At 44.4% G+C, this 24,291-nt stretch overlaps 1 protein-coding gene across 2 annotated transcripts; it reads left to right on the top strand.

Moving 5' to 3' along the window:
• The first annotated feature begins 841 nt into the window (after positions 1-841).
• Positions 842-20,908, top strand: LOC133558805 (multiple coagulation factor deficiency protein 2 homolog). Of its 2 annotated transcripts, XM_061909953.1 has the most exons (5): positions 865-963; positions 13,558-13,602; positions 16,333-16,497; positions 16,604-16,763; positions 20,415-20,908. In XM_061909953.1, the coding sequence occupies exons 3-5, from the start codon at positions 16,337-16,339 to the stop codon at positions 20,544-20,546; spliced, it is 453 nt and encodes a 150-aa protein (XP_061765937.1). In that variant the 5' UTR covers positions 865-963; positions 13,558-13,602; positions 16,333-16,336; the 3' UTR covers positions 20,547-20,908. The 2 variants fall into 2 exon arrangements, with proteins under 2 accessions (XP_061765938.1, XP_061765937.1); XM_061909954.1 differs by lacking the exon at positions 13,558-13,602 and having other exon boundaries at positions 842-963.
• Positions 20,909-24,291: the final 3,383 nt, after the last annotated feature.

Here is a 24,291-nt window from a genome sequence, read left to right as displayed (position 1 = left end):
TTTTGAATTTTAAAGAGTCGAAATTGACGATAAACTATGTTTCAAAATTAAATTTTCTTTTTTTTCCTGTTTTCTCCTCTTTTTCATGACCCAAGCAAAACACTTTTTACACTTACATACTAAAATAAATTCACCTACAACTTATTAAATAAAAACAGAAAAAACTACCAGCAGCGGTAAAGTTCAGATCCATGAAGAAAAGAAGAAAGTGAATGAATGTTTATACCTGAATACATTTACATGAGCATACAAATTTGTTTTCTTTTTTTTAATTATTTTTTTGTGGATAAAGTAACGTTTATGACAACCTTTTTCCAAAACACAATATGGAATGTTAGATACAACAGGATAATGAATACGTTTATCCTTTTTTTTTTTTTCAAAACACTTTCAAAAAAGTGGTATCCTAAAAATTTACCAAGGGACCCCATTTTTATGACTTCGTTCAATTAAGTTTTTTTGTCATCATTTATGCAAAAAACCTTCCGTAAAAGGAAAAAAAATGTACGACGGAATGACAGACAGAAATACCCATTTTTTATATATATGTAGATTTATTTATTAAAGGTAAATTAAGCAAATTGGCTATTTCTGGGTCGCGGGGGGTGCTGGAGCCTATTTCAGTTACATTCCTGTGTATCAAACTCGTAGCCCTAAGCATTAATCAGTACCCAAGAAGTAGCTCTTAGTTTCAAAAATGTTGGTGAACCCTGCAGTAAATAAACGATGTGCTAATAACTCGACGAACATGACATGCAGGCGATACAAAGCAAACGTAGATTCGAAAATAAGATTGAGGTAACTATCTTGCTCCGCTTGCATTGTCTTTGGCAATTTGGACCAATCACAATGCGATGTCGTGTCACTGTGGAAATACGGCAAGCGTCGGGGTCTGTCAAATTTTCTTTCACTCTTCGTGGTCACTCTCCAGCTGAGAAACAAGACCCATCCTCGTAGAGTCAGGTGAATACATTTATTATTTACACCGCAACCATGCAAATGTTATAAACGCATTCCACTACAATACAATACATTCACCAGCCAGTGGTACTGGACGCGATGCTAATGTGAACTCCTTGCTAACGAGTAGTGTATCAACAAGCTGTGGACTATAACGTCACAAAGCCGCGATTGGAATGATCTGGAAAAAATTGAAGTCCGTTACTTGTTTAAAAAAAAAAAACATCCATTCATCCATCCATCATCTTCCGCTTATCCGAGGTCGGGTCGCGGGGGCAACAGCCTAAGCAGGGAAACCCAGACTTCCCTCTCCCCAGCCACTTCGTCTAGCTCTTCCCGGGGGATCCCGAGGCGTTCCCAGGCCAGCCGGGAGACATAGTCTTCCCAACGTGTCCTGGGTCTTCCCCGTGGCCTCCTACCGGTTGGACGTGCCCTAAACACCTCCCTAGGGAGGCGTTCGGGTGGCATCCTGACCAGATGCCCGAACCACCTCATCTGGCTCCTCTCGATGTGGAGGAGCAGCGGCTTTACTTTGAGTTCCTCCCGGATGGCAGAGCTTCTCACCCTATCTCTAAGGGAGAGCCCCGCCACACGGCGGAGGAAATTCATTTCGGCCGCTTGTACCCGTGATCTTATCCTTTCGGTCATGACCCAAAGCTCATGACCATAGGTGAGGATGGGAACGTAGATCGACCGGTAAATTGAGAGCTTTGCCTTCCGGCTCAGCTCCTTCTTCACCACAGCGGATCGGTACAACGTCCGCATTACTGAGGACGCCGCACCGATCCGCCTGTCGATCTCACGATCCACTCTTCCCTCACTCGTGAACAAGACTCCTAGGTACTTGAACTCCTCCACTTGGGGCAGGGTCTCCTCCCCAACCCGGAGATGGCACTCCACCCTTTTCCGGGCGAGAACCATGGACTCGGATTTGGAGGTGCTGATTCTCATTCCGGTCGCTTCACACTCGGCTGCGAACCGATCCAGCGAGAGCTGAAGATCCCGGTCAGATGAAGCCTTCAGGACCACATCATCTGCAAAAAGCAGAGACCTAATCCTGCGGTTACCAAACCGGAACCCCTCAACGCCTTGACTGCGCCTAGAAATTCTGTCCATAAAAGTTATGAACAGAATCGGTGACAAAGGACAGCCTTGGCGGAGTCCAACCCTCACTGGAAATGTGTTCGACTTACTGCCGGCAATGCGAACCAAGCTCTGGCACTGATCGTACAGGGAACGGACCGCCACAATAAGACAGTCCGATACCCCATACTCTCTGAGCACTCCCCACAGGACTTCCCGAGGGACACGGTCGAATGCCTTCTCCAAGTCCACAAAGCACATGTAGACTGGTTGGGCAAACTCCCATGCACCCTCAAGAACCCTGCCGAGAGTATAGAGCTGGTCCACAGTTCCACGACCAGGACGAAAACCACACTGTTCCTCCTGAATCCGAGGTTCGACTATCCGACGAAGCCTCCTCTCCAGTACACCTGAATAAACCTTACCGGGAAGGCTGAGGAGTGTGATCCCACGATAGTTGGAACACACCCTCCGGTCCCCCTTCTTAAAGAGAGGAACCACCACCCCGGTCTGCCAATCCAGAGGTACCGCCCCCGATGTCCACGCGATGCTGCAAAGTCTTGTCAACCAAGACAGCCCCACAGCATCCAGAGCCTTAAGGAACTCCGGGCGGATCTCGTCCACCCCTGGGGCCTTGCCACCGAGGAGCTTTTTAACTACCTCAGCGACCTCAGCCACAGAAATAGGAGAGTCCACCACGGATTCCCCAGGCACTGCTTCCTCATAGGAAGACGTGTTGGTGGGATTGAGGAGGTCTTCGAAGTATTCCTTCCACCTATCCACAACATCCGCAGTCGAGGTCAGCAGAACACCATCCGCACCATACACGGTGTTGATAGTGCACTGCTTCCCCTTCCTGAGGCGGCGGACGGTGGTCCAGAATCGCTTCGAAGCCGTCCGGAAGTCGTTTTCCATGGCTTCCCCGAACTCTTCCCATGTCCGAGTTTTTGCCTCCGCGACCGCTGAAGCTGCACACCGCTTGGCCTGTCGGTACCTGTCCACTGCCTCCAGAGTCCTATGAGCCAAAAGGACCCGATAGGACTCCTTCTTCAGCTTGACGGCATCCCTCACCGCTGGTGTCCACCAAGGGGTTTTAGGATTGCCGCCCCGACAGGCACCAACTACCTTGCGGCCACAGCTCCGATCTGCCGCCTCGACAATAGAGGTGCGGAACATGGTCCACTCGGACTCAATGTCCAGCACCTCCCTCGTGACATGTTCAAAGTTCTTCCGGAGGTGGGAATTGAAACTTTGTCTGACAGGAGACTCTGCCAGACGTTCCCAGCAGACCCTCACAATGCGTTTGGGTCTCCCAGGTCTGTCCGGCATCCTCCCCCACCATCGCAGCCAACTCACCACCAGGTGGTGATCGGTAGAAAGCTCCGCCCCTCTCTTCACCCGAGTGTCCAAAACATGAGGCCGCAAATCCGATGACACAACTACAAAGTCGATCATGGAACTGCGGCCTAGGGTATCCTGGTGCCAAGTGCACATATGGACACCCTTATGTTTGAACATGGTGTTTGCTATCGACAAACTGTGACGAGCACAAAAGTCCAATAACAAAACACCACTCGGGTTCAGATCCGGGCGGCCATTCTTCCCAATCACGCCTCTCCAGGTTTCACTGTCGTTGCCAACGTGAGCGTTGAAGTCTCCCAGTAGGACAAGGGAATCACCCGGGGGAGCACTTTCCAGTACTCCCTCGAGCGTTCCCAAAAAGGGTGGGTACTCTGAACTGCCGTTTGGTGCATAAGCACAAACAACAGTCAGGACCCGTCCCCCCACCCGAAGGCGGAGGGAGGGTACCCTTTCGTCCACCGGGTTGAACTCCAACGTACAGGCTTTGAGCCGGGGGGAAACAAGAATTGCCACCCCAGCCCGTCGCCTCTCACTGCCGGCAACGCCAGAGTGGAAGAGGGTCCAATCCCTCTCGAGAGAAGTGGTTCCAGAGCCCTTGCTGTGCGTCGAAGTGAGTCCAACTATATCCAGCCGGAATTTCTCGACTTCGCGCACTAGCTCAGGCTCCTTCCCCCCCAGTGACGTGACGTTCCACGTCCCAAGAGCTAGCTTCTGTAGCCGAGGATCGGACCGCCAAGTGCCCTGCCTTCGGCTGTCGCCCAGCTCACAATGCACCCGACCTCTATGGCCCCTGCTATGGGTGGTGAGCCCATTGGAGGGGTGACCCACGTTGCCTCTTCGGGCTGTGCCCGGCCGGGCCCCATGGGAACAGGCCCGGCCACCAGGCGCTCGCCATCGTGCCCCACCTCCGGGCCTGGCTCCAGAGGGGGGCCCCGGTGACCCGCGTCCGGGCGAGGGACATCTGGGTCCATGGTTTTTCATCTTCATAAAGGTCTTCGAGCTGCTCTTTGTCTGATCCCTCACCTAGAACCTGTTTGCCTTGGGAGACCCTACCAGGGGGCTTTATGCCCCCGGACAACATAGCTCCTAGGATCATTGGGACACGCAAACTCCTCTACCACGATAAGGTTGCAGCTCAGAGAGAAGAAAAAAAAAACATAATCAGATGTATTTCCATCCATCCACCCACTTGCAAACAAGTTGTGTTTGTTTCTGAATTTGAAATTGTGTTGAGTTGCTCTTGACGTTGTCTTGTACACCATTGTAAATGTGGACGAAGTGCAGTGGCTTCTCCTGTTTTATTGTAATGTAGGTTTTTGTTGTTCAGTATTGGTGTCAGATCCACTGTAATGATATCTTAAGGGGCTCTCCTAAATACAATTTTCATTGACATCAGGTTTTCCCATGGTTTTACCATGAATTGATTAACGTGGACCCCGATTTAAACAAGTTGAAAAACTTATTCGGGTGTTACCATTTAGTGGTCAATTGTACGGAATATGTACTGAACTGTGCAATCTACTGTAGCCGAGTGTCCTGGGTTCGCCTATACAGTGTAGTTATAGAATAAAATAATAAACGGGAGACATTAGATCAGGTCCGGTAGTCACCGCTTCTTTAATGTGTACTCCTTGTTAACTCTCTCTCCACAACAACACACACACTACGTCACCACCCCTACGGCAACTCTGAAAGGACAAAACTCCTCCTCACTCTCTGTAAACTTGGGACACCCTGAACTGTTTGTTACATACGTCCCCCCCTCAATTAGAAACGTCCCCGTTTCATTACAAACAAAATAGGTAACAAACAAGGGGAAATAGAACAGAGAAGAAAAAAATTCACCATCTTAATGCACACATAAAGTAACAACTTTTTTTTTTTTTTTTTAACTGATCAACAGTATTGCATAGGATAGAACACTGGCCCCTCAAAACGTGCAAAAATCTTGCAGATGCAAAGGAGGTCGCACCACTCGCCCCCTGCGAGATAGTCCGGGCCTAAACCCTAAAGAATTCCCCCACAGTCCATTGTCCAACTCCCCGCACTGTGGGACCTGGGGAAGCGGTGAAGCCTCCACAGTAGGCAAGCTCCCAAGTGCTAACGGAGAGGAAGGCACCTCCTGTGCAGGCAAAGGCAACGTGTACGGCTTCAGTCCGTCATGATGCACTACTTGGGCTCGCTCCATCAGGTCCAGAGGGTTGATGATGCGGTATGTCAAGCCCGCTTCCCCTCCAGAGACCAGCACCTGCATCACTCGATACGGGCCCTTCCAGTGTGGCGCCAGTTTAGTACGGCTTTCAGTAGGGTTATTCAGCCACACCAACGCGCCCTCTTTGTGTGCCCGATGACAGCTCTTTTCGTTAGAATACAGTCTCTGTCTCTCATGAGCCTCCACTGAATTAAGCCTGGCTGCACTGAAGGCCGACTCCAGCCGTTCAGCCATAACTGACACATAGTCCGTCAGGATCCCCGAGCCCCGAAAATCCAGGACACTAGAGGGCAGCAATGTCTCTGCAGGAACCCGGGCCTCACGCCCGTGCATGAGGTAAAAGGGGGTGAACCGGGTGCTGGCGTGCTTAGACGTGTTGTATGCAAAGGCGACCTGCTTCATATATGTGTCCCACTCACCCCCGTGAGAAATCAACATTTTAGCTAACTGGTCGATCAAAGTCCGATTATGACGCTCCACCATGCCATCAGATTTGGGATTATAGGCAGTGGTGCGTGTCTTTTTTATTCCAAGCAACTGGCACAGCCTCTGGGTGACTTCTGCTTCGAACTGGCGACCCTGATCGCTATGCAGGATTTCGGGGACACCCTGCACCAAAACATAGTCCTCAAACAGGCAGCGAGCGACAGTGTGAGCTGTTTGTTTGGGCAGTGCATACAGTGTAACAAACTTAGTGAAGTAGTCCACCACTAGAACATATCTGTTCCCCTGTGACGTTAAGGGCAACTCCAAAATGTCCATGGCCACCCTCTGGAGGGGGTGACAAACTTGGGATCCCCCCATGGGAGCCCTTGGCCCGGGGACCGGGCACCGGCGGGTCTGACACGCTCTGCACTGCTCACACCACCGCCGGATGTCTCTCAGCATGAAGGGCCAGTAGTAAGATTGCCGGGCCTTTTCCCACACACGTTCCGCGGAAAAATGGGCAGCGGCCGGCCCCCCATGTAACTGTTGTAGAAGCTCCGGCACTATGGAGGCGGGAACCACAACTTGAATTTGCGGCTCTCCCACGGTTGCAGGCGGTGACGTACGACACAACAATCCCTCCTTAACTGACAGCCGGTGAAACTCAGTCCATAAATTCCTTACCCCGGCGGAAGACCCGCGGGGGAGCACGCGAGGCCGACGGGGAACGCCCTGTTCCAGCCAAGTCAGCACCGTAAAAATGTCTGTGTCCTGACGCTGTAGTGACTGCAATTCTCCCTCAGCACCACAAAGAGAATATCGAGAAGCCAGGTCTGCCTGCTCTCCGTCCGCGGACGGGCAGCCATCCGATGCCCCCACGGAAGCCACCGTGTGCAGTCCTGCTGCTGTAGCGTCTAGCTCAACGGGATCAGGGGTTGCCGGCCGACGGGACAGTGCGTCAGCGTTTTTATGGCGGGAGCCATCTTTGTGCACCATGGTCCAGTCGAACGGATCCAGCTCCAGCACCCACCTGCTTCTTCGTCCGGTGGGGTCATTATCAATAGCCATGTGTCTGAGACCCAAAAGAGGGCGATGGTCAGTGATGATGGAGAATGCCGACATCCCCACATAGTGTTTAAACTCACGCACCGCCCACACGACAGCCCATAGTTCTCTGTCAAACGTAGACCATCTTTTCTTCGTGTGTGTGAGGGCCTGGCTGGCGTAGGCTACTACTCTCTCCCGACCACCATCCTCCTGGGCCAGCACTGCTCCAACAGCATCCTTAGAAGCGTCCGTGTACACTTTAAAAGGAAGGGAAAAGTTAGGCAGTGTAACCACTGGTGAGGAGGTGAGTACTTGCTTGAGGTGAGTGAAAGTAGCATCGCAGTCAGCTGACCATTCAAAGGGTACATTTTTCCCTGCCAGGTGATTCAGTGGTGCAGCATGTTGTGAAAAATTACTCACAAATCTCCTATAATAGGAGCACAGGCCCACAAAGGCCCTGACCTCTGAGGGGGTACGGGGGGTTGGACATGTTCTCACCTTATCAGTGTTTCTTGGGTCGGGCAGGAGACCACATCTAGAGACCACATGGCCGAGAAATACCACGTGGTCCCGGGCAAAGTGGCACTTTCTGGGATTTAGCTTTAGACCCGCTAACTGAATTCTGGACAGGACTTCCTCCAGGTGTACGAGGTGGTCCTCGAAGGTACGGCTATAAATTAATATATCGTCCAAGTACACCATACAAATGTGCCAAGGCAGACCCCTCAAGATGAGCTCCATCATGCTCTGAAAGGTGGCCGGAGAGTTCGTCAGACCCATAGGCATGGCCCGCCACTGATACAAGCCTCTGCCGGTAGTGAACGCTGTTTTCTCTCGGTCCTCCTCAGCTACTTCAACCTGCCAGTAGCCATTTGAAAAGTCAAGTGTGCTGAACCAGACGGAACCAGCCAGCGCGTCCAGGCTATCATCCACTCGGGGGAGGGGGTGTGAGTCTTTAATGGTCACTGCGTTGAGCCGACGATAGTCGATGCAGAACCTCCATTGTCCCCCTTTTTTCCTCACTAGCACCACAGGGGATGCCCAGGGACTGCAGCTCTCTTCCACCACTCCGTCCGCCAGCAACTCAGCCACCTGACGTTCAATCTCTGCACGTTTTTCAGGAGATGCACGGTAAGCGCGTTGCTTGATGGGGTTGTGGTCTCCAGTTCGGATTTGGTGTTTGACTTGGGTGCACTTGCCCGTGTTTTTCCCTGACACGTTGAACACATCCATGAACTCCTGTAGCAGTCCCACCAGCTCAGCTCTTTGCTCTGTGGAAATAGGAGACTCCTCCAAGGAGATAAGACCTGCAGGAGCTGTCGGGGTGGCTGTACTACAGATAGGGGCACATGGGGGTATTAAAATGTCACTTTCTGCCACCGGGTAAAATTCCCCCAGGTGCAGCCCCCGTTTAAGTTCCACCGCTTCCCCTGTAGGGTTGAGGATGCGGACCAGAGTCACCCCGCCCCTCACAGTTTTCACTGAATGGGCCACTATTAGTCCTGTTGTTTCTGGAATGTTAGGCTCCAGATAACCCTCAAAGTTTGTGATAAGTCGGCCCGTCCCCGCAGACGAGAGAATGTCTACCGGCACTAAAGTCTCGCTTAACGGGGGAATGATTCGGACATCAGCTAGTGACACGTTACAACATTGTGGGACTAATTCCTGATCCCAGAGCAGGGGGACAGTAATGTCCCATAATTGTAAAACACCCCTTCTTAAGTCCAGTAATGCATGATTCCTGCTTAGAAAATCCAGTCCGAGCAAGACACACTGGGTGGATTCTCTCAGTACATAAAAGGTGTGCTGCCAGCATGTAGGGCCCAGACGGAAGGTGACCTCAATAGTACCCAGTGTGTCCAGCATCTGTCCATTCACTGCACGTGTATCAACATAGTTCCTTTTCAGGGGTCTGTTTCTCAGTGCCGGGACTGACTTGCGGAAATCAGCACTAATTAGTGACACAGTGGCCCCTGAATCGACTAACATGAAGGCTTCTGTACCTTCAACCACACCCCTTACAAAAGAAGTTGGATGGTTATTACCTTTCATGCTAGTAGTGTCATTGAAAAAGTCTTGACATACGGGGCCCTCAGTCCGAGTGGCTGGTGTTTGGGGCACAACACCAGCTACTGACAGTTTCCCTGATGGTTGACGTCTGTATTATGCTCCTGTGGCAGAAAATGCACGCCACGTCTCCTGGGCTCTTCTTCACGCCGGGCGCGCCAGCCCGGACTAGGGCTCCTGCCTCCCGGCAGCCTAGTGGGGTCCGAGCGATAACCCCGTGACGGGAAGCCCCCTTGGGACGGGAACTGGTCCCGATCGGGGGAGCGGCCACGGTGTCCCTCTCTGTTGAATCTCAGCTGGCATCCTCTTTCTCCGCAGTTACAGCTACAGTGCCCCCCCGAAGACGAACGGGGCCTCTGTCCCCTTGTGTCCATGCTGCGCGCTTTCAGTCTTTGGTTTTCCTCATACATCTCTTTTATTTCACTTTTCATGGCATACATTTCCTCTGTTAATTTCTCCACGGCTCTCTGCAGGCTGTCAGACGTTGACACAGACTGCACAGAGGGGCCCACTGCAGTGTAGGTACTCAAACAGTCTCTCTGTAGAGCCACTCTGGCATTCTCACATCGCTCCGCCACTTGCAGAGCCTCCTCCAGGTCAGTCGCTCCCAGCTCAAGACACTTGGCCTTCAACGCCGGGTCTAGACCGGCCAGAAAGCGCCGAAACTTCTCCTCTCTCTGCGCGATGGCTCCATAATCCGGGAACGCCTCTGTGACCAGCCGGCTCACGTCTGCAGCAAAGACCTCCAAGCTCTCCCCTGGAGCACGCACCCGGGCAGATAGGCTGGCCCGGAAGCGTTCCATTAATTGTCTTTGCCCAAAAGCTGCCCCCAGTCTCTCTTTCACTGCAGCATAGTCTGATTTAGTCCCATCCGGGAGACTGTCCCACAGCAGAAAAGCTGACTTACTGAGACGAGTCGGGAGAATCCTCACTAGCTCCTCATCGCAGCCGCGGCCGGCTCCCGCCGTCGCGCTAACGGCTACTTCCAACTGCCTTGCCCAGCTGAGAAAACTCTGGCTCCCGTCGCCGCTGAAAGGGGCGGGTAAATCCACTTTGACATTCATGGCTTGTGAGTGTCTATCAAACAAGCTGCCGGGCTTAAAAGGATCCTCGTCGCCACACCACATGTCCGAAAAAAAAAATAGCCGGGAAGCTTAGCAGCTAACTATACTGGTGCAGCTAACTGTGAACTCACGTGTCCTGTGTAAAACTTTCTTTTTTTTTTCAACACAGCGGTTAAAAGGATCCCACCGCTGCCACCAATGTAGCCGAGTGTCCTGGGTTCGCCTATACAGTGTAGTTATAGAATAAAATAATAAACGGGAGACATTAGATCAGGTCCGGTAGTCACCGCTTCTTTAATGTGTACTCCTTGTTAACTCTCTCTCCACAACAACACACACACTACGTCACCACCCCTACGGCAACTCTGAAAGGACAAAACTCCTCCTCACTCTCTGTAAACTTGGGACACCCTGAACTGTTTGTTACACTACTAATAAAAGTATCAATCAACCAATCAATTCCAACTAGATAGAGTCGTGGTCAAAAGTGTATTTATGCTTGTAAAGAACGTATATTAGGCTGACCATATTCTGAAATCCCAAAAAGAGGACACATATATGCGTGCCAAGGCCGGGACTCGGTGAAAATTTGCCAATTCTACTCGAACTTGCTTTATAAATAATATATTCATTTAAATATAGCATTTTTTTCTCCTATGTTGACAGCAGTGTTGGCGCTAGGAACTTTTAAAATTGGGGTCCCTGGTACCCCATCAAGTCATAAAAATGGGGTCCCTTAGTACATTTTTAGGGTACCACTTTTTTGTAAGTGTTTTGAAAAAAAAAAGATAAATGTATGTATTATCCTGTTGTATCTAACATTCCATGTTGTGTTTTGGAAAAAGGTTGTCATAAACGTTACTTCATCCATTAAAAAATAATTCAAAAAAAGAAAACAAATTTGTATGCTTATGTAAATGTATTCAGTTATAAACATTCATTCACTTTCTTCTTTTCTTCATGGATCTGAACTTAACCACTGCTGGTAGTTTTTTCTGTTTTTATTTAATAAGTTTTAGGTGTATTTATTTCAGTATAAAAGTGTAAAAAGTGTTTTGCTTGGGTCATGACATGATGATAATTGTGTGCCAGGGCATACATACATTTTATATTTACCACTAAAATCTCTGGAGTCTACATCAACTTCTTATCGATCCCTCATTTCAAAATGTTTTAGTTATTTTTATGTTGTTTGTTTTCCTCCCTTTTTTTTGTCAAAAAAAACCTATGTTTTTAATGGCAAACGCACAAAATATGCAACATTTTCCACCAAAAATATTTTTCAAAGTAACGTGATGTAATGGGAACCTTGGATAGGTCAATAATTCATAATAACATTGATTTTGATTCAATATTATGTTTTGAGCAATGATATCAGTCAACATTGCAACTTTTTCTAAATTACATTTCACCTTTAAGCCTTTTTTCTCACTTTTGTTATGTTTTTGTTTATTTTAATAGTATGGGCCTTTAAAACATTAGCTTCGGGCCGTAAATGGCCTCCGGGGCACACTTTTGACACCCCTAATTCTGATAAATCAATCATAAAAAGCGGAGCCTGGCGACACATGCGCGTTTATCATGACTCTCTTGCTCTCTCTGTCCCTCCCTCACGAATGCTGCTGCGTGCGCACACACCTTCACAATTTGTTTAGTTTTTTACCCCTTCTTAACTTTCGTACATCAAAAATACCGTACACGCAACCCTAACTCAAAATACCGGACTTTTGAGGCATTTAAGAAATTCCGCCCGGACAGCCCCCGCAAAAGAGGACATGTCCGGGGAAAAGAGGAAGTATGGTCAGTCTAACATATATGTTGTAACTCAGTGTTTTTCAACCACTGTGCTGCGGCACACTAGTGTGCCGTGAGATATTGTCTGGTGTGCCGTGGAAAATTATGCAACTTCAACTAATTTATGCCAAAAATATTTTTTTACAAATCAATAATTATATAATCTGCCAATAATGTGCCGTTGCTTAGTGTCTGTGCCGTGTAAAACTCGGCAGGGTAACCACGTAATACTCCATGTCAGTAGGTGGCAGCATCACTTTGTAAAAGTCAAAATGTGTCAGGTGAGACAAGGATGGTTTGTTGTGAAGGTGGACCCCGACTTACCAAATTGAAAAACTTATTCAGGTGTTATCATTAATTGGTCAATCGTACGAAATATGTACTGTACTGTGCAATCTACTAATAAAAGTCTCAATCAATTAATCTATCCCGATATGCAGACCACAGTGAGAGGCAGTGTGCAGGTAAAAAAGGTATGTAATGCTTAAACCCAAAATGAACAAAAGAGAAAGGAAAAAGCTACGCAAAACGAAAGTCAAACTGAACTGGCTACAAAGTAAACAGAGACAGAACGCTGGACAACAGCAAAAACTTACAGCGTCCACAAAATACATCTGTACGTGACACGACAATCAACAATGTCCACACAAAGAAGGATAGCAACAACGTAGATAGCCTTGCTTGCTAACACAAAGTAAATTTTTTTAACGTTTTCTAGTGGTGGTGTGCTTCCGGATTTTTTTTATGACAAAAATGTGCCTTGCCTTAAAAAAGGTCGAAAAACACTGTTGTAACTCAAGACAGCCGTGACATTATAATGTCACGACTGTCTTGAGTTTCCAATAATTTCCACAACTCTTACTTTTTTGTGATAGAGTATTTGGAGCACATGCTTTTTGGTCGCAAAAAAACATTCATGAAGTTTGGTTCTCTTATGAATTTATTATGGGTCTGCTGAAAATATGCTGGGTCAAAAGTATACATACAGCAATATTCATATTTGGTTACGTGTCCCTTGGCAAGTTTCACTGCAATAAGGTGCTTTTGGTAGCCATCCACAAGCTTCAGGTTGAATTTTTGACCACTCCTCTTGACAAAATTGGTGCAGTTCAGCTAAATTTGTTGGTTTTCTAACACTGACTGGTTTCTTCAGCATTGTCCACATGTTCTCAATGGGGTTTAAAGGCTTCCTGAAACCCACTACTACCGACCATGCAGTCTGATAGTTTATATATCAATGATGAAATATTAACATCGCAACACATGCCAATACGGCTGGTTTAGTTTACTAAATTGCAATTTTAAATTTCCCGCTGAGTTTCTTGTTGAAATATTTCCTGTCAGGAAATATTAGCGCATCACCACTTACTGCTAAAAGTCGTCTCTTTTCATCGCTCAATTACACAGTATTCTGAATCTTTTGCAATGTTTTCAATTAATAATGGAGAAGTCAAAGTAGAAAGATGGAGTTGGGAAGCTTTAGCCTTTAGCCACACAAACACACAGTGATTCCTTATTTAAAATTCCCGTGACTTCCCTCAGATACTGGCCTCAAGACACCTGTGGACACACCCCTCCAACTATCAGGTACTATTTAATCTCACTAAAACACTAGCAACACAATAGAAAGATAAGGGATCTCCCAGAATTATCTTACTAAATGTGTCTAAAAACATCTGAATCCGTCCCAACTTTATTTTTATTTTTATTTTTTTCTCTAGTCCTTCGCTATCAATATCATCATCCACGAATCTTTCATCCCGCTCAAATTAATGGGGAAATTGTCATTTTTTCGGTCCGAATAGCTCCTGCTGCTGGAGGCTCCCATTAAAGACAATGTGAGGACGTGAGGAGCCCTCACCCTTGTGACGTCATCGTAAAGGCAAGGCTTTTTTATCAGCACCAAAAGTTGCGAACTTTATCGTCTATGTTTTTTACTAAATAAATGCTTTCAGCAAAAATATGGAAATATCGCGAAATGATCAAGTATGACACATAGAATGGACCTGCTATCCCCGTTTGAATAAGAAAATCTCATTTCAGTAAGCCTTTAAGTCAGGAGTTTTGGAAGGCCAATCCAAAACCTTGATTGTAGCCTGATTTAGCCATTCCTTTACCACTTTTGATGTGTGTTTGGGGTCATTGTTCTGTTGGAACACCCAAATGCGCCCAAGACCCAACCTCCGGGCTGATGATTTTAGGTTTTCCTGTAGAATTTGGAGGTAATCCTCCTTTTTCATTTTCCCACTTACTCTCTGTAAAGCACCAGTTCCATTAACAGCAAAACAGACCCAGAGCATAATACTACCACCGCCATGCTTGACGGTAGGTCGGGTGTTCCTGGGATTCAAGGCCTCACCCTTTCTCCTCCAAACATATTGCTGGGTATTGTGGCCAAACAGCTAAATTTTTCCTTCATTTGACCACAAGACTTTCCTCCAGAAGGTCTTATCTTTGTCCATGTGATCAGCAGCAAACTTTAGATAAGCCTTAATCGCTTCTGGAGCAAGGGCTTCCTTCTTGCATGGTAGCCTCTGAGTCCATGGCAATGCAAAACACGCTTGACTGTGGACACTGACACTTGTGTTCCAGCAGCTTCCAATTCATTGCAGACCTGCTTTTTGGTAGTTCTCTGTTGACTCTTGATCATCCTGACCAATTTTCTCTCAGCAACAGGTGATTGCTTGCGTTTTCTTCCTGATTGTGGCAGTGAGAAAACTGTGCCATGCACTTTATGCTTACGAACAATTGTCTGCACAGTTGATCATGGGACCTAAGCAGCTTTGAAATGGCTGCAAGTGACTTTCCTGACTTGTTCAAGTCAATGATTCATTTTTTCAGATCTGTACTGAGTTCCTTTGACTTTCCCATTGTCGCGTTTGTAACCGTGTCTAATGACTGCATCACATGAGCCCTATTTAAATGGGTTCAGAGAAGTCAAAACAATCATAATCATTCACATGAAGTTAAGAGGCCATGCCATGAAGCTAATAAGATTTGATTGTAACTTTTCTACATCACCAAAATTGGTAATGTATGTTGCTGTGTATACTTTTGACCCAGCAGATTTGTTCACATTTTCAGTAGATCCGTAATAATTTCATAAAAGAACCAAACTTCATGAATATTTTTTGTGACCAAACAAGTATGTGTTCCAATCACCCTGTCACAAGGAAATAAATAAGAGTTGTAGAAATGAATGGAAACTCAAGACAGGCATGACATTACGTCCTTCACAAGTGTATGTAAACTTTTGACCACAACTGTATGTTTGTGTGGTTGGCATAGAAAAATATTGCCAGCATCCCATAGATTTATTATTCGTATAATGTTTTTCAGCACTATTAATTGTGTACACAGGTATGATTATTCACATGTTTTCAATCTGTCTCCATCTAATGTAGTGTTTCTCAAATAATGGGGCAGGTGGCATGCGATGGCAGGGATTACACACGCGACCCCGAAAACATGCTTTATCAGTATCATGATTTAAAAACCCGTGCACTACAAATGTTGATTAAAAAAAAAAATCAGCACAATTTCTCCAATTATTTTTGGTTTTGTAGATTGAAGTGTTATAATTATTGTGCTCCTGGGTTTTAATATTGCTGATACATTTTAATTTGCTTATTATTATTAAGTTGATTACATTTACCAGTATCAAATAGTTATTGTTTAAATGTTTTTGAATGTCAGACAAATTGATGCACTTTTAATCTTTTTGGTTACAAACCAAACAACTATGTTAATGAAGTTATTATTTGCTGTCTGTTGATCCACTTTTTGTTTTCTCCAATGTTGATAGGGAAACAATGTCATGTTGAGGATGTAGTTGTGGTTTGTGTGCATGGGAGAGAGGAGAAAGGTTGGAACTTAAAATAATTGAGAAGCACTGATCTAACCTAAACCTTCCACTTGCATGTTGTCCATTTGTCATAATATAATACAGTGGATTTCAATAATTTTTTTTTACCTCAGAAGAAACTTGGCTCTCCAGATACCATCTTAATAACCAACATTAAAATACAGTAGCATAGTTGACCTAAAAATTCATTATAAACAAGGCAGAGGTTTTATTTAACAAGTATATTTGATATTTTGGCCAATGTAACATTGCACATAGTTTGGAGTGTAACACTGTGTTTGATTTTAGGAAAATAAAACACTCTACTTGATTCAAGTGATTCTTTGGCGTACCACTAGTGGTACATGTACCACAGTCTGGTAAAATATGATAGAATATAATACTAAACAGTAAGCAGCAGTGAATTCATTTTTCACGTAACATTGCTTTATGTGTGTCCTTTTGCCTTGCAGCACGATGAGAAGCAGCAGATGTGGTCTCCTCCTTTTCCTGTCCTCCTGTCTGCTGTGTGTTTACTGTCATGGGGACCATATGCAGAGACAGCCGCCTGTGGTTGAGAGTGGTGCCACCTTATCGAGTCACGGTCGCTTTGACAAAGCGGTGGTCCAAGATAAAGAGTGAGCAATGTCTGCATAACCGTCATGTGGATGAACTATTGAGGCTGTATTCTGATGAACTTTGAGCAGACAGGAGCAGCGTGAACTCCTCTCTCTTGTTTTGCAGCCACATAATGGAGCATTTGGAGGGTGTCATTGACAAACCCGAGAAAGAAATGTCGCCCCAGGAGTTTCAGCTGCACTATTTCAAGATGCACGATTACGACGGCAACAACCTGTTGGATGGACTGGAGTTAGCTACAGCTATTATGCATGTCCACAGAGAGGTAAGAAGCTGTGCTCTGTGTATTTGCTCTTCTTGAGGTGAGACCAGAAGTGGATGTAAACATTTGCTACTTACTAACTCTTGAAGAACATGGACTTCTTGAACATGCTCAAATTTGAATGTTCCTCTTATTGTTTAATTGTTTGAGTGACAGTGCAGGTTTATATAGTAACACAATATGTTTGCTAGAACCTAAATACATTTTTTTCCCCATTTAATTTTTTCATTCCTTGCACCCAGAATTCAGTTTATCTCATTTTCAAAAGTGAAACATGTTTGATAGGTCCGTAATTCTCAAACACCTGACTTTTAAGTTATTTTTCAAGATATATGTTGTCTTCCATCCATCCATTTCTACCGCTTATTCCCTTTTGGGGTCGCGGGGGGCGCTGACGTCTATCTCAGCTACAATCGGGTGGAAGGCGGGGTACACCCAGGACAAGTTGCCACCTCATCCCAGGGCCAACACAGATAGACAGACAACATTCACACTCACATTCACACACTAGGGCCAATTTAGTGTTGCCAATCAACTTATCCCCAGGTGCATGTCTTTGGAAGTGGGAGGAAGCCGGAGTACCCGGAGGGAACCCACGCATTCACGGGGAGAACATGCAAACTCCACACAGAAAGATCCCAAGCCTGGGATTGAACCCAAGACTGCAGGCAGGACCTTCGTATTGTGGGACAGGTGCACTAACCCCTCTTCCACCGTGAAGCCCTATATGTTGTCTTTAAAAATGTAAATAGACTGTTGAAGCTTTCATGCTGTAACTATTATAAAGCATCTATTCACAGTAGGGCTGCGCGATTAATCGATTTTAAATAGTAATTCAAATTCATGATGATGAAGTTTAAAAAAAGACAATCGTTAAATCGATGTTCCTGTCCATCATGTTTTTCGGCTCCAAGCTAGGCTCCTCCTTCCTGCAAGTGCACGCTTCACTCCAAATCTGCATAGACATCATCATCATCATCGTCATCTTTGGCGGTCACTTAAACGTATGACGATTCTCCTGGTAGGGGTGTATCCCTTTATGGAGGATGCTTGTGCGTGACTTAGTTTAACGTGGGGAGACTGGTGCACAGACAGTCACCATACGATCCTTGACAGAATCGGGTCAGGGTCCAGTGGCATGGAGTCCAAGACGACTGCAGCCTTCCTCCGCCATCGCAGCCGTTGTGTTAGTTCTTAAATCTACCGTCTTCCGGCTGCTCCGCCGTTGAGGTCTTCACCGTATCCCTGGCTGGGGGCAGTCAGGTGCTAGGCCTTTGCCAAGGGCCACCTGGGGTAAAAATAGTAAAGGGCTTAACATCCTAGTGCCCCAAGACCCTATAGAGGAGCCTCCACTGCCGGATGCACTTCAATGTCATGCCCATAGACATATGGTGCTCCGCACACAAACACAAGCACACATCAGTGATAACCATTTTATTTATTTATTTGTAGGAAAAAATAAAAATAAATAAATGTGGAGTTGGCACTTCCGGGTTCGCTTCACAACATCTCACTCAAAGCTGCTTTGCCAGAGAATAAGCTGCAGCAGAAGGGTTGTCAATTTTGCGACTTTGACGTTATACTTAACGAGGTGAGGTGTCTAAGTGAAAGAGGATTCTTGTGTTGCCTGTTTATTCGGTAATCAGATGCAAACGTTTGCAAAGGTCATGGTATTTTCACCATGTGAGCAGAGAGCGTGCATAAAACCTTGTGCAAATTGTTGTTTGTTGCTTGTTTGTACAATGCAGAAAGTCTTTATTTACAACTGTGCAGGAAACTCTTTACTTTCGGTTCTATTGTACTGGTAAGACTTCTGGATAATGTACTTACAAGTACCAAAATACAGAAAACATCCAGAACCTTGATCACATCTAAAAGTGGTAGCAAGTTGAAGACACATCTTGGAGAAACTTTTTCCACGTTTGGTTAAACTTTGCTTTCCTGGTGAAATATGTAAACCAGTGATGTTCAATGTGTGAGTTGGGTGTCATTTGTGGTACAGTGCTTTTTTCATGGATATAATATGAACAATACAAAAACACAAAAATAGAGCTAAGATGCATAATGAAAAAGATGACATTTGGATACAAATAAAAGGATGCCAAGTTTCAGAAAATGACAAGCCTTAGACTTTGGTGGCATGATGCGAAATATGGCCGTTTTCACACTGATTTGGCTTGTTTTTAATCTTGGTTTGTTTTCAAGACTGATGTCCTCTCCTCCAGCAGATCTCCCTGCACTAATGCAAGTCTTATTGAACCAGAAAATAAAAATGAAAATCATTTCCACTGTTTTCTCTGCTGGCTCTTCTGTCTCATCCTCTGTGGATGAGACAGAAGAGCCAGTGTTCTCACTTTGTATCTCTTCAACATCTCCGTCCTCAGTGTCCTCAATCTCTTCTGATCTCTCTTCATCTTCAAGTGTTGCCAACTCCTAAGTGAGGAACATTGCTATTTATTGGCTGTCATAAAATTTGCAAAATGAGACCTATTGCTCATTTGCATAATTGATGACAATAAACGCTGGAGGATAGAGGAATAACGTAGTGGGAGACGTAAAAAGCGAGTTAAAAATGCGAAATATAATTGTAAATTAATTTTCTATTGTTGATTTCTGAGTTTAGTTTTATTTTTGTATGTTATAAATCGTTAAATGTTAAGATTGTCAAATTTCATCAAAAGACTGACAGGTTGTGATATTCACGAAGGAACCAAATCTGTTGACTGGCCATAACATGAATGACATTTAGTGCTTTTAACCGTGTTGTTCTGTCTTCCAGTAGTCCATCGCATTACTACTCGTATATGGATTATTTATTTATCACTTGAATCAATGTTTGTAAGTTTAACAATATAACTAAAACTACTCCCACTTGCTAAACCAGTGTGATGTGGGTTGGAGTGTTTTCATGCATATTCTTATGTGCTACCGTAACTTAATGAAGCTAGCGTCGTGAGCATTAGCTAATATGCCAACACATTTACGAGTGTCTGTGTTAGTATTATTAACTTAGAATGTCATTCTTTTTTGTATCATTTCAGTTCCACAAATTCATTTCAGAAATTTCACAAATCCACCCAAACGTCACTCTGGAGTCATTTAGTCTGCTTAGCCGATTGGAGAGCTAGCTTCCGCAGCTAGTGGGTCCATGACGATGACTTCTGTTTTGTTTGATTAACCGTTTTACTGCTGTGTTACAGGCACCGTTTGGAAACAATTAAGAACTAATACACATTTACAAAATCTAACTGTGGAGATAACTTATTTCACAATGTATATATCTGCGGCTTAGATTCTGGTGCTGCTATAATATATGAGAAAATATTTTTAAGTGTTTTAGTGTTTGCGGCTTATATACCAATGTAGTATAGTCCGGAAAATACACTATGTATAACTTTTCTTTAGCCTTTTCTATTAGCCTATTTCATAAAAAAATCACAAGATGACATCAGCAACCCACATCCCTCTTGTTGTGTTCTGTAGTTTTGAGGTTTCATTTGTGGCCAAAATCATGCCGCCCTATTTTACTGTATAAGCAATATGAGGTTACATTTGGCAGACATACAGCTGTTTTAAGAGGTTTTGGAACATTACTACTATGACTTTTTTTCTACCTGAGTACTCAGTTACTTTCCTTTCTTTTCCTTTATTTAGGAAAAAGGGGAAAACAGCCAGCCGATGCGCGAGGAAGATCTAATGAATCTAATCGACGACGTTCTGAGAGACGATGACTTAAACAATGATGGTTACATAGACTACGCCGAGTTCGCCAAATCACTGGAATAACACATCACCTCACACAATGCTGTCTTTGCCCACAACACAGCAAAATGGAACCTGCACAGCCTTCAGAGTGGCCACTTGTTTTAAACATCATTTTCTTTTGCAGGAATCAGTCGAGTTTTCTTTGCCATCTTGCAGCAAGCGAGATCATTCACAGCAAAACACAACATCAAACATTACCCTGTGGGTGACATGTCTGCACTATTAATGATTGTAAACTCCTACAATAGTGCCTTTTAAAGGGGCCACTTCATCCAAATCACATTTATTGGTATATTCTCAAGCTAAAAATGAACTGGGCCACAGCTGGATAACAACTCAAACCAAAAGTGTAATACTTAAAAAAAACAAAAACAAAATGCAAATCTGCTTGAACGTTGTATTTGGATGACGATATCTACACATCTGAGCCAATTACTGCGCATCCAACTGCTACTTATCTGGAATGTAACACTGTGTGCATCCAGCATTTACTTGTCATGAATGTATCATTACATTGTGAATGTATCGCAGTGCCATTCTGTGAAATGCTGCCTCTTTATCACTGGATGAGATCATTGAGAAGTGCGCTAGTGTGTGTACAAGCTCATAAAACGTATTCTTACTAAGCTTACTTTGTATTTCCAGTAAACACCTCAACAAATTTTGGGATGTCAGCTGCCATTTTTGTTCATCTGTGATTTTTGATAATGTACAGTTTATTAAAGATGAAGTCTATAGTACAGTTTATTAAAGATGAAGATATTATATATATATATATATATATATATATATATATATATATATGTATGTCTAGTGTTGATTCTTCAGTTTGTCTTGTTGAATAAAAATATTTATGAAAATGTGAACTATTAAAAACTATAATCAGCAGACTTTGACGTTTTTTGTTTCTTTATTGTTTCCCATTACTGCAAAGAAGTAACCATTAAGGCAGTGGCACATTATTGTAAAATAAAGACAAAACAAGCATAACAATTTAGTCCTTTTTATCATGTGACATCAAATATCCAACCCAGCCTATACCGAACTATTCAAAATGTGTCATAATTTAACTGTTATTTGTTCTCGTTTCCTTTCATGTTGCCAACCTGCTCAAACCATTAGAAACAGCTCAACAGAATGCAGAACAGCCGCACCATTGCAAACTACAATAACTAGGTCAATTATACCATATTTATACAGCACAATTTTTAAACAAAACTACTGACCCAAAGTGCTGTACAAATTAAAAACGGAAAGGTAAAAGGTTAAAAAGTACAGAACATGCTATATACAAAACACAAGTTAAAAAGGTATAAAAAAAACAAAAAAAACAACACTATTTCAATGTTTAATGAATACTTCTGTGATTGTGAAACTGCACTACATAAATTGTAACCAACATGTTAAAAGCAGGGCTTAGTATGATGCAGCACAGTCAATAATCATTGCAACTTGTGACAAACTTTTTCATGTGCCCCTCTTTTCATGTGATTATGCTTTGGATTACATCTTCCCCAAAAGTTTGCTTCAAAAAGCAGGCCTGTTTGCCTGCTTATTTCCACTTTGGAAATAGAATTGTCTCACATCAACTTATATACATCAATATGATATTAATACATATGCGTATATCAATGAATATACAAATACAAATGTGATATCCAAATAAATGAATATGTATAAATGAACTTGTATTTTTAAATATATTTTTGAGATTTGAAAATATATACAAACAACATTTTTAAATATAAAAGTGTGACATACAAATAAATCAAATATTTGTATAAATAAATGTGTATTTATAAATATATTTCTGAGATTTGAATACAAACTATATATGCTTGATTTTGTATTTGTATTTACATAGAATTTGCAAATGTGGATCGCTCTTTTGCTTATGTGTCGATGAGACATTCCTCCCACAAACCAGATGCACAAATAAATGTGACCTACACACTCCTCTGAACAACCAGGAGAGGGAACTGCAGCCAGAGCGGTCTGGGTCACAGAGCATTATATGCAAAATGCCCGGAGTTCTCTGCACAAAAACAATCCAGGTCTTTACAGAGAGAACGCACAACTTGCCTTAGCTAGCTAATGTGAGCATTGTATTAGCTCATGCTGATATATCCAGTTAATCTGAAATATCGTGCTAGTTGCTTATTTTATTGTAACAATGCCGTTTAATGACCTTGTCCTGATGGTCCGATCAGGATTGAGTGCCCTCTGCTGGTTGTTCAGGGGAATGTGTAGGTCACATTTATTTGTGCATCTGGTTTGTGGGAGGAATGTCTCATCGATACAAAAGCAAAAAAGCGATCCACATATGCAAATTCAATACAAATACAGAGACAAAATCAAGCATATTTATATTCATATCACAAAAATATAAATACAAATACACGTTTATTTGTACAAATTATTTAGTATGTCACATTTTTATATTTATAAATGTTATTTGTATATATTTTGAAATCTCAAAAATGTATTTCCAAAAAAATGTGTTTTTATGCAAATTATTTATTTGTATATTACATTTGTATTTGTATATTTATTAATATATGCACATGTATTAAAATCATATTGATATATATAAGTTTATGTGAGACAGGTCTTCTTCCATATCCCATGGAATCGAGGAATCCATTCACCCATCCATTTTTCTTCCGCTTTTCCGAGGTCGGGTTGCGGAGGCAGCAGCCTAAGCAGAGAAGCCCAGACTACCATCTCCCCAGCCACTTCATCCAGCTCCTCCCGGGGCATCCTGAGGCGTTCCCAGGCCAGACGAGAGACATAGTCTTCCCAATGTGTCCTGGGTTTTCCACATGGCCTTCTACCGGTCGGACTTGCCCTAAATACCTCCCCAGGTAGGCGTCCGGGTGGCATCCTGACCAGATGCCCGAACCACCTCGTCTGGCTCCTCTCAATGTGGAGGAGCAGCGGCTTTACTTTGAACTCCTCACGGATGACAGAGGGTCTGACCCTATCTCTAAGGGAGAGCCATGCCCCCTGACGGAGAAAACTCATTTCGGCAGCTTGTACCCGTGATCTTGTCCTTTCGGTCATAACCCAAAGCTCATGACCATAGGTGAGGATGAGAATGTACAGTAGATTGACCGGTAAATTGAGAGCTTTGTCTTCCGGCTCAGCTCCTTCTTCACCACAACGGATCGATACAGTGACTGCATTACTAAATACGCCGCACTGCGTCTTTACGATCAACTCTTCCCTCACTTGTGAACAAGACTCCGAGGTTCTTGAACTCCTCCACTTGGGACAAGAGCTCTTTCCCAACCCGGAGATGGACTCCACCCTTTTCCGGACAAGAACCATGGACTCGTACATGGAGCTGCTGATTCTCATCGCAGTCACTTCACACTCTACTGCGAACCGATCCAGTGAAAGCTGAAGATCCCGGCCAGATGAAGCCATCAGGACCACATCATCTGCAAAAAGCAGAGACCTAATCCTGCAGCCACCAAACTAGATACCCTCAACGCCCTGACCGCGCCTAGAAATTCTGTCCATAAAAGTTATGAACAGAATTGGTGACAAAGGCCAGCCCTGGAGGAGTCCAACCCTCACTGAAAATGGGTCCAACTTACTGCCGGCAATGCGGACCAAGCTCTGACACCGATGATACAGGGATCGGAACGCCACAGCCAGACAGTCCGACACTGCATACAACCTGAGCACTCCCCACAGGACTTCCCAAGGGACACAGTCGAATGCCTTTATCTAAGTCCACAAAGCACATGTAGACTGGTTG

Source organism: Nerophis ophidion, linkage group LG09 (assembly GCF_033978795.1).
Source record: "Nerophis ophidion isolate RoL-2023_Sa linkage group LG09, RoL_Noph_v1.0, whole genome shotgun sequence".
NCBI classification, from domain to species: domain Eukaryota; kingdom Metazoa; phylum Chordata; class Actinopteri; order Syngnathiformes; family Syngnathidae; genus Nerophis; species Nerophis ophidion.
Note: the sequence above shows the minus strand (reverse complement) of the source record. Positions and strands in the feature narration are given on the sequence as shown.

Excerpts from the sequence above, each read along its gene's own strand:
- LOC133558805 (XM_061909954.1), top strand. The coding sequence starts at position 16,337 with ATGAGAAGCAGCAGATGTGGTCTCCTCCTTTTCCTGTCCTCCTGTCTG. Across the intron at positions 16,498-16,603 it reads GCGGTGGTCCAAGATAAAGA|CCACATAATGGAGCATTTGG; the intron begins GTGAGCAATGTC and ends CTTGTTTTGCAG. Across the intron at positions 16,764-20,414 it reads TTATGCATGTCCACAGAGAG|GAAAAAGGGGAAAACAGCCA; the intron begins GTAAGAAGCTGT and ends TCCTTTATTTAG.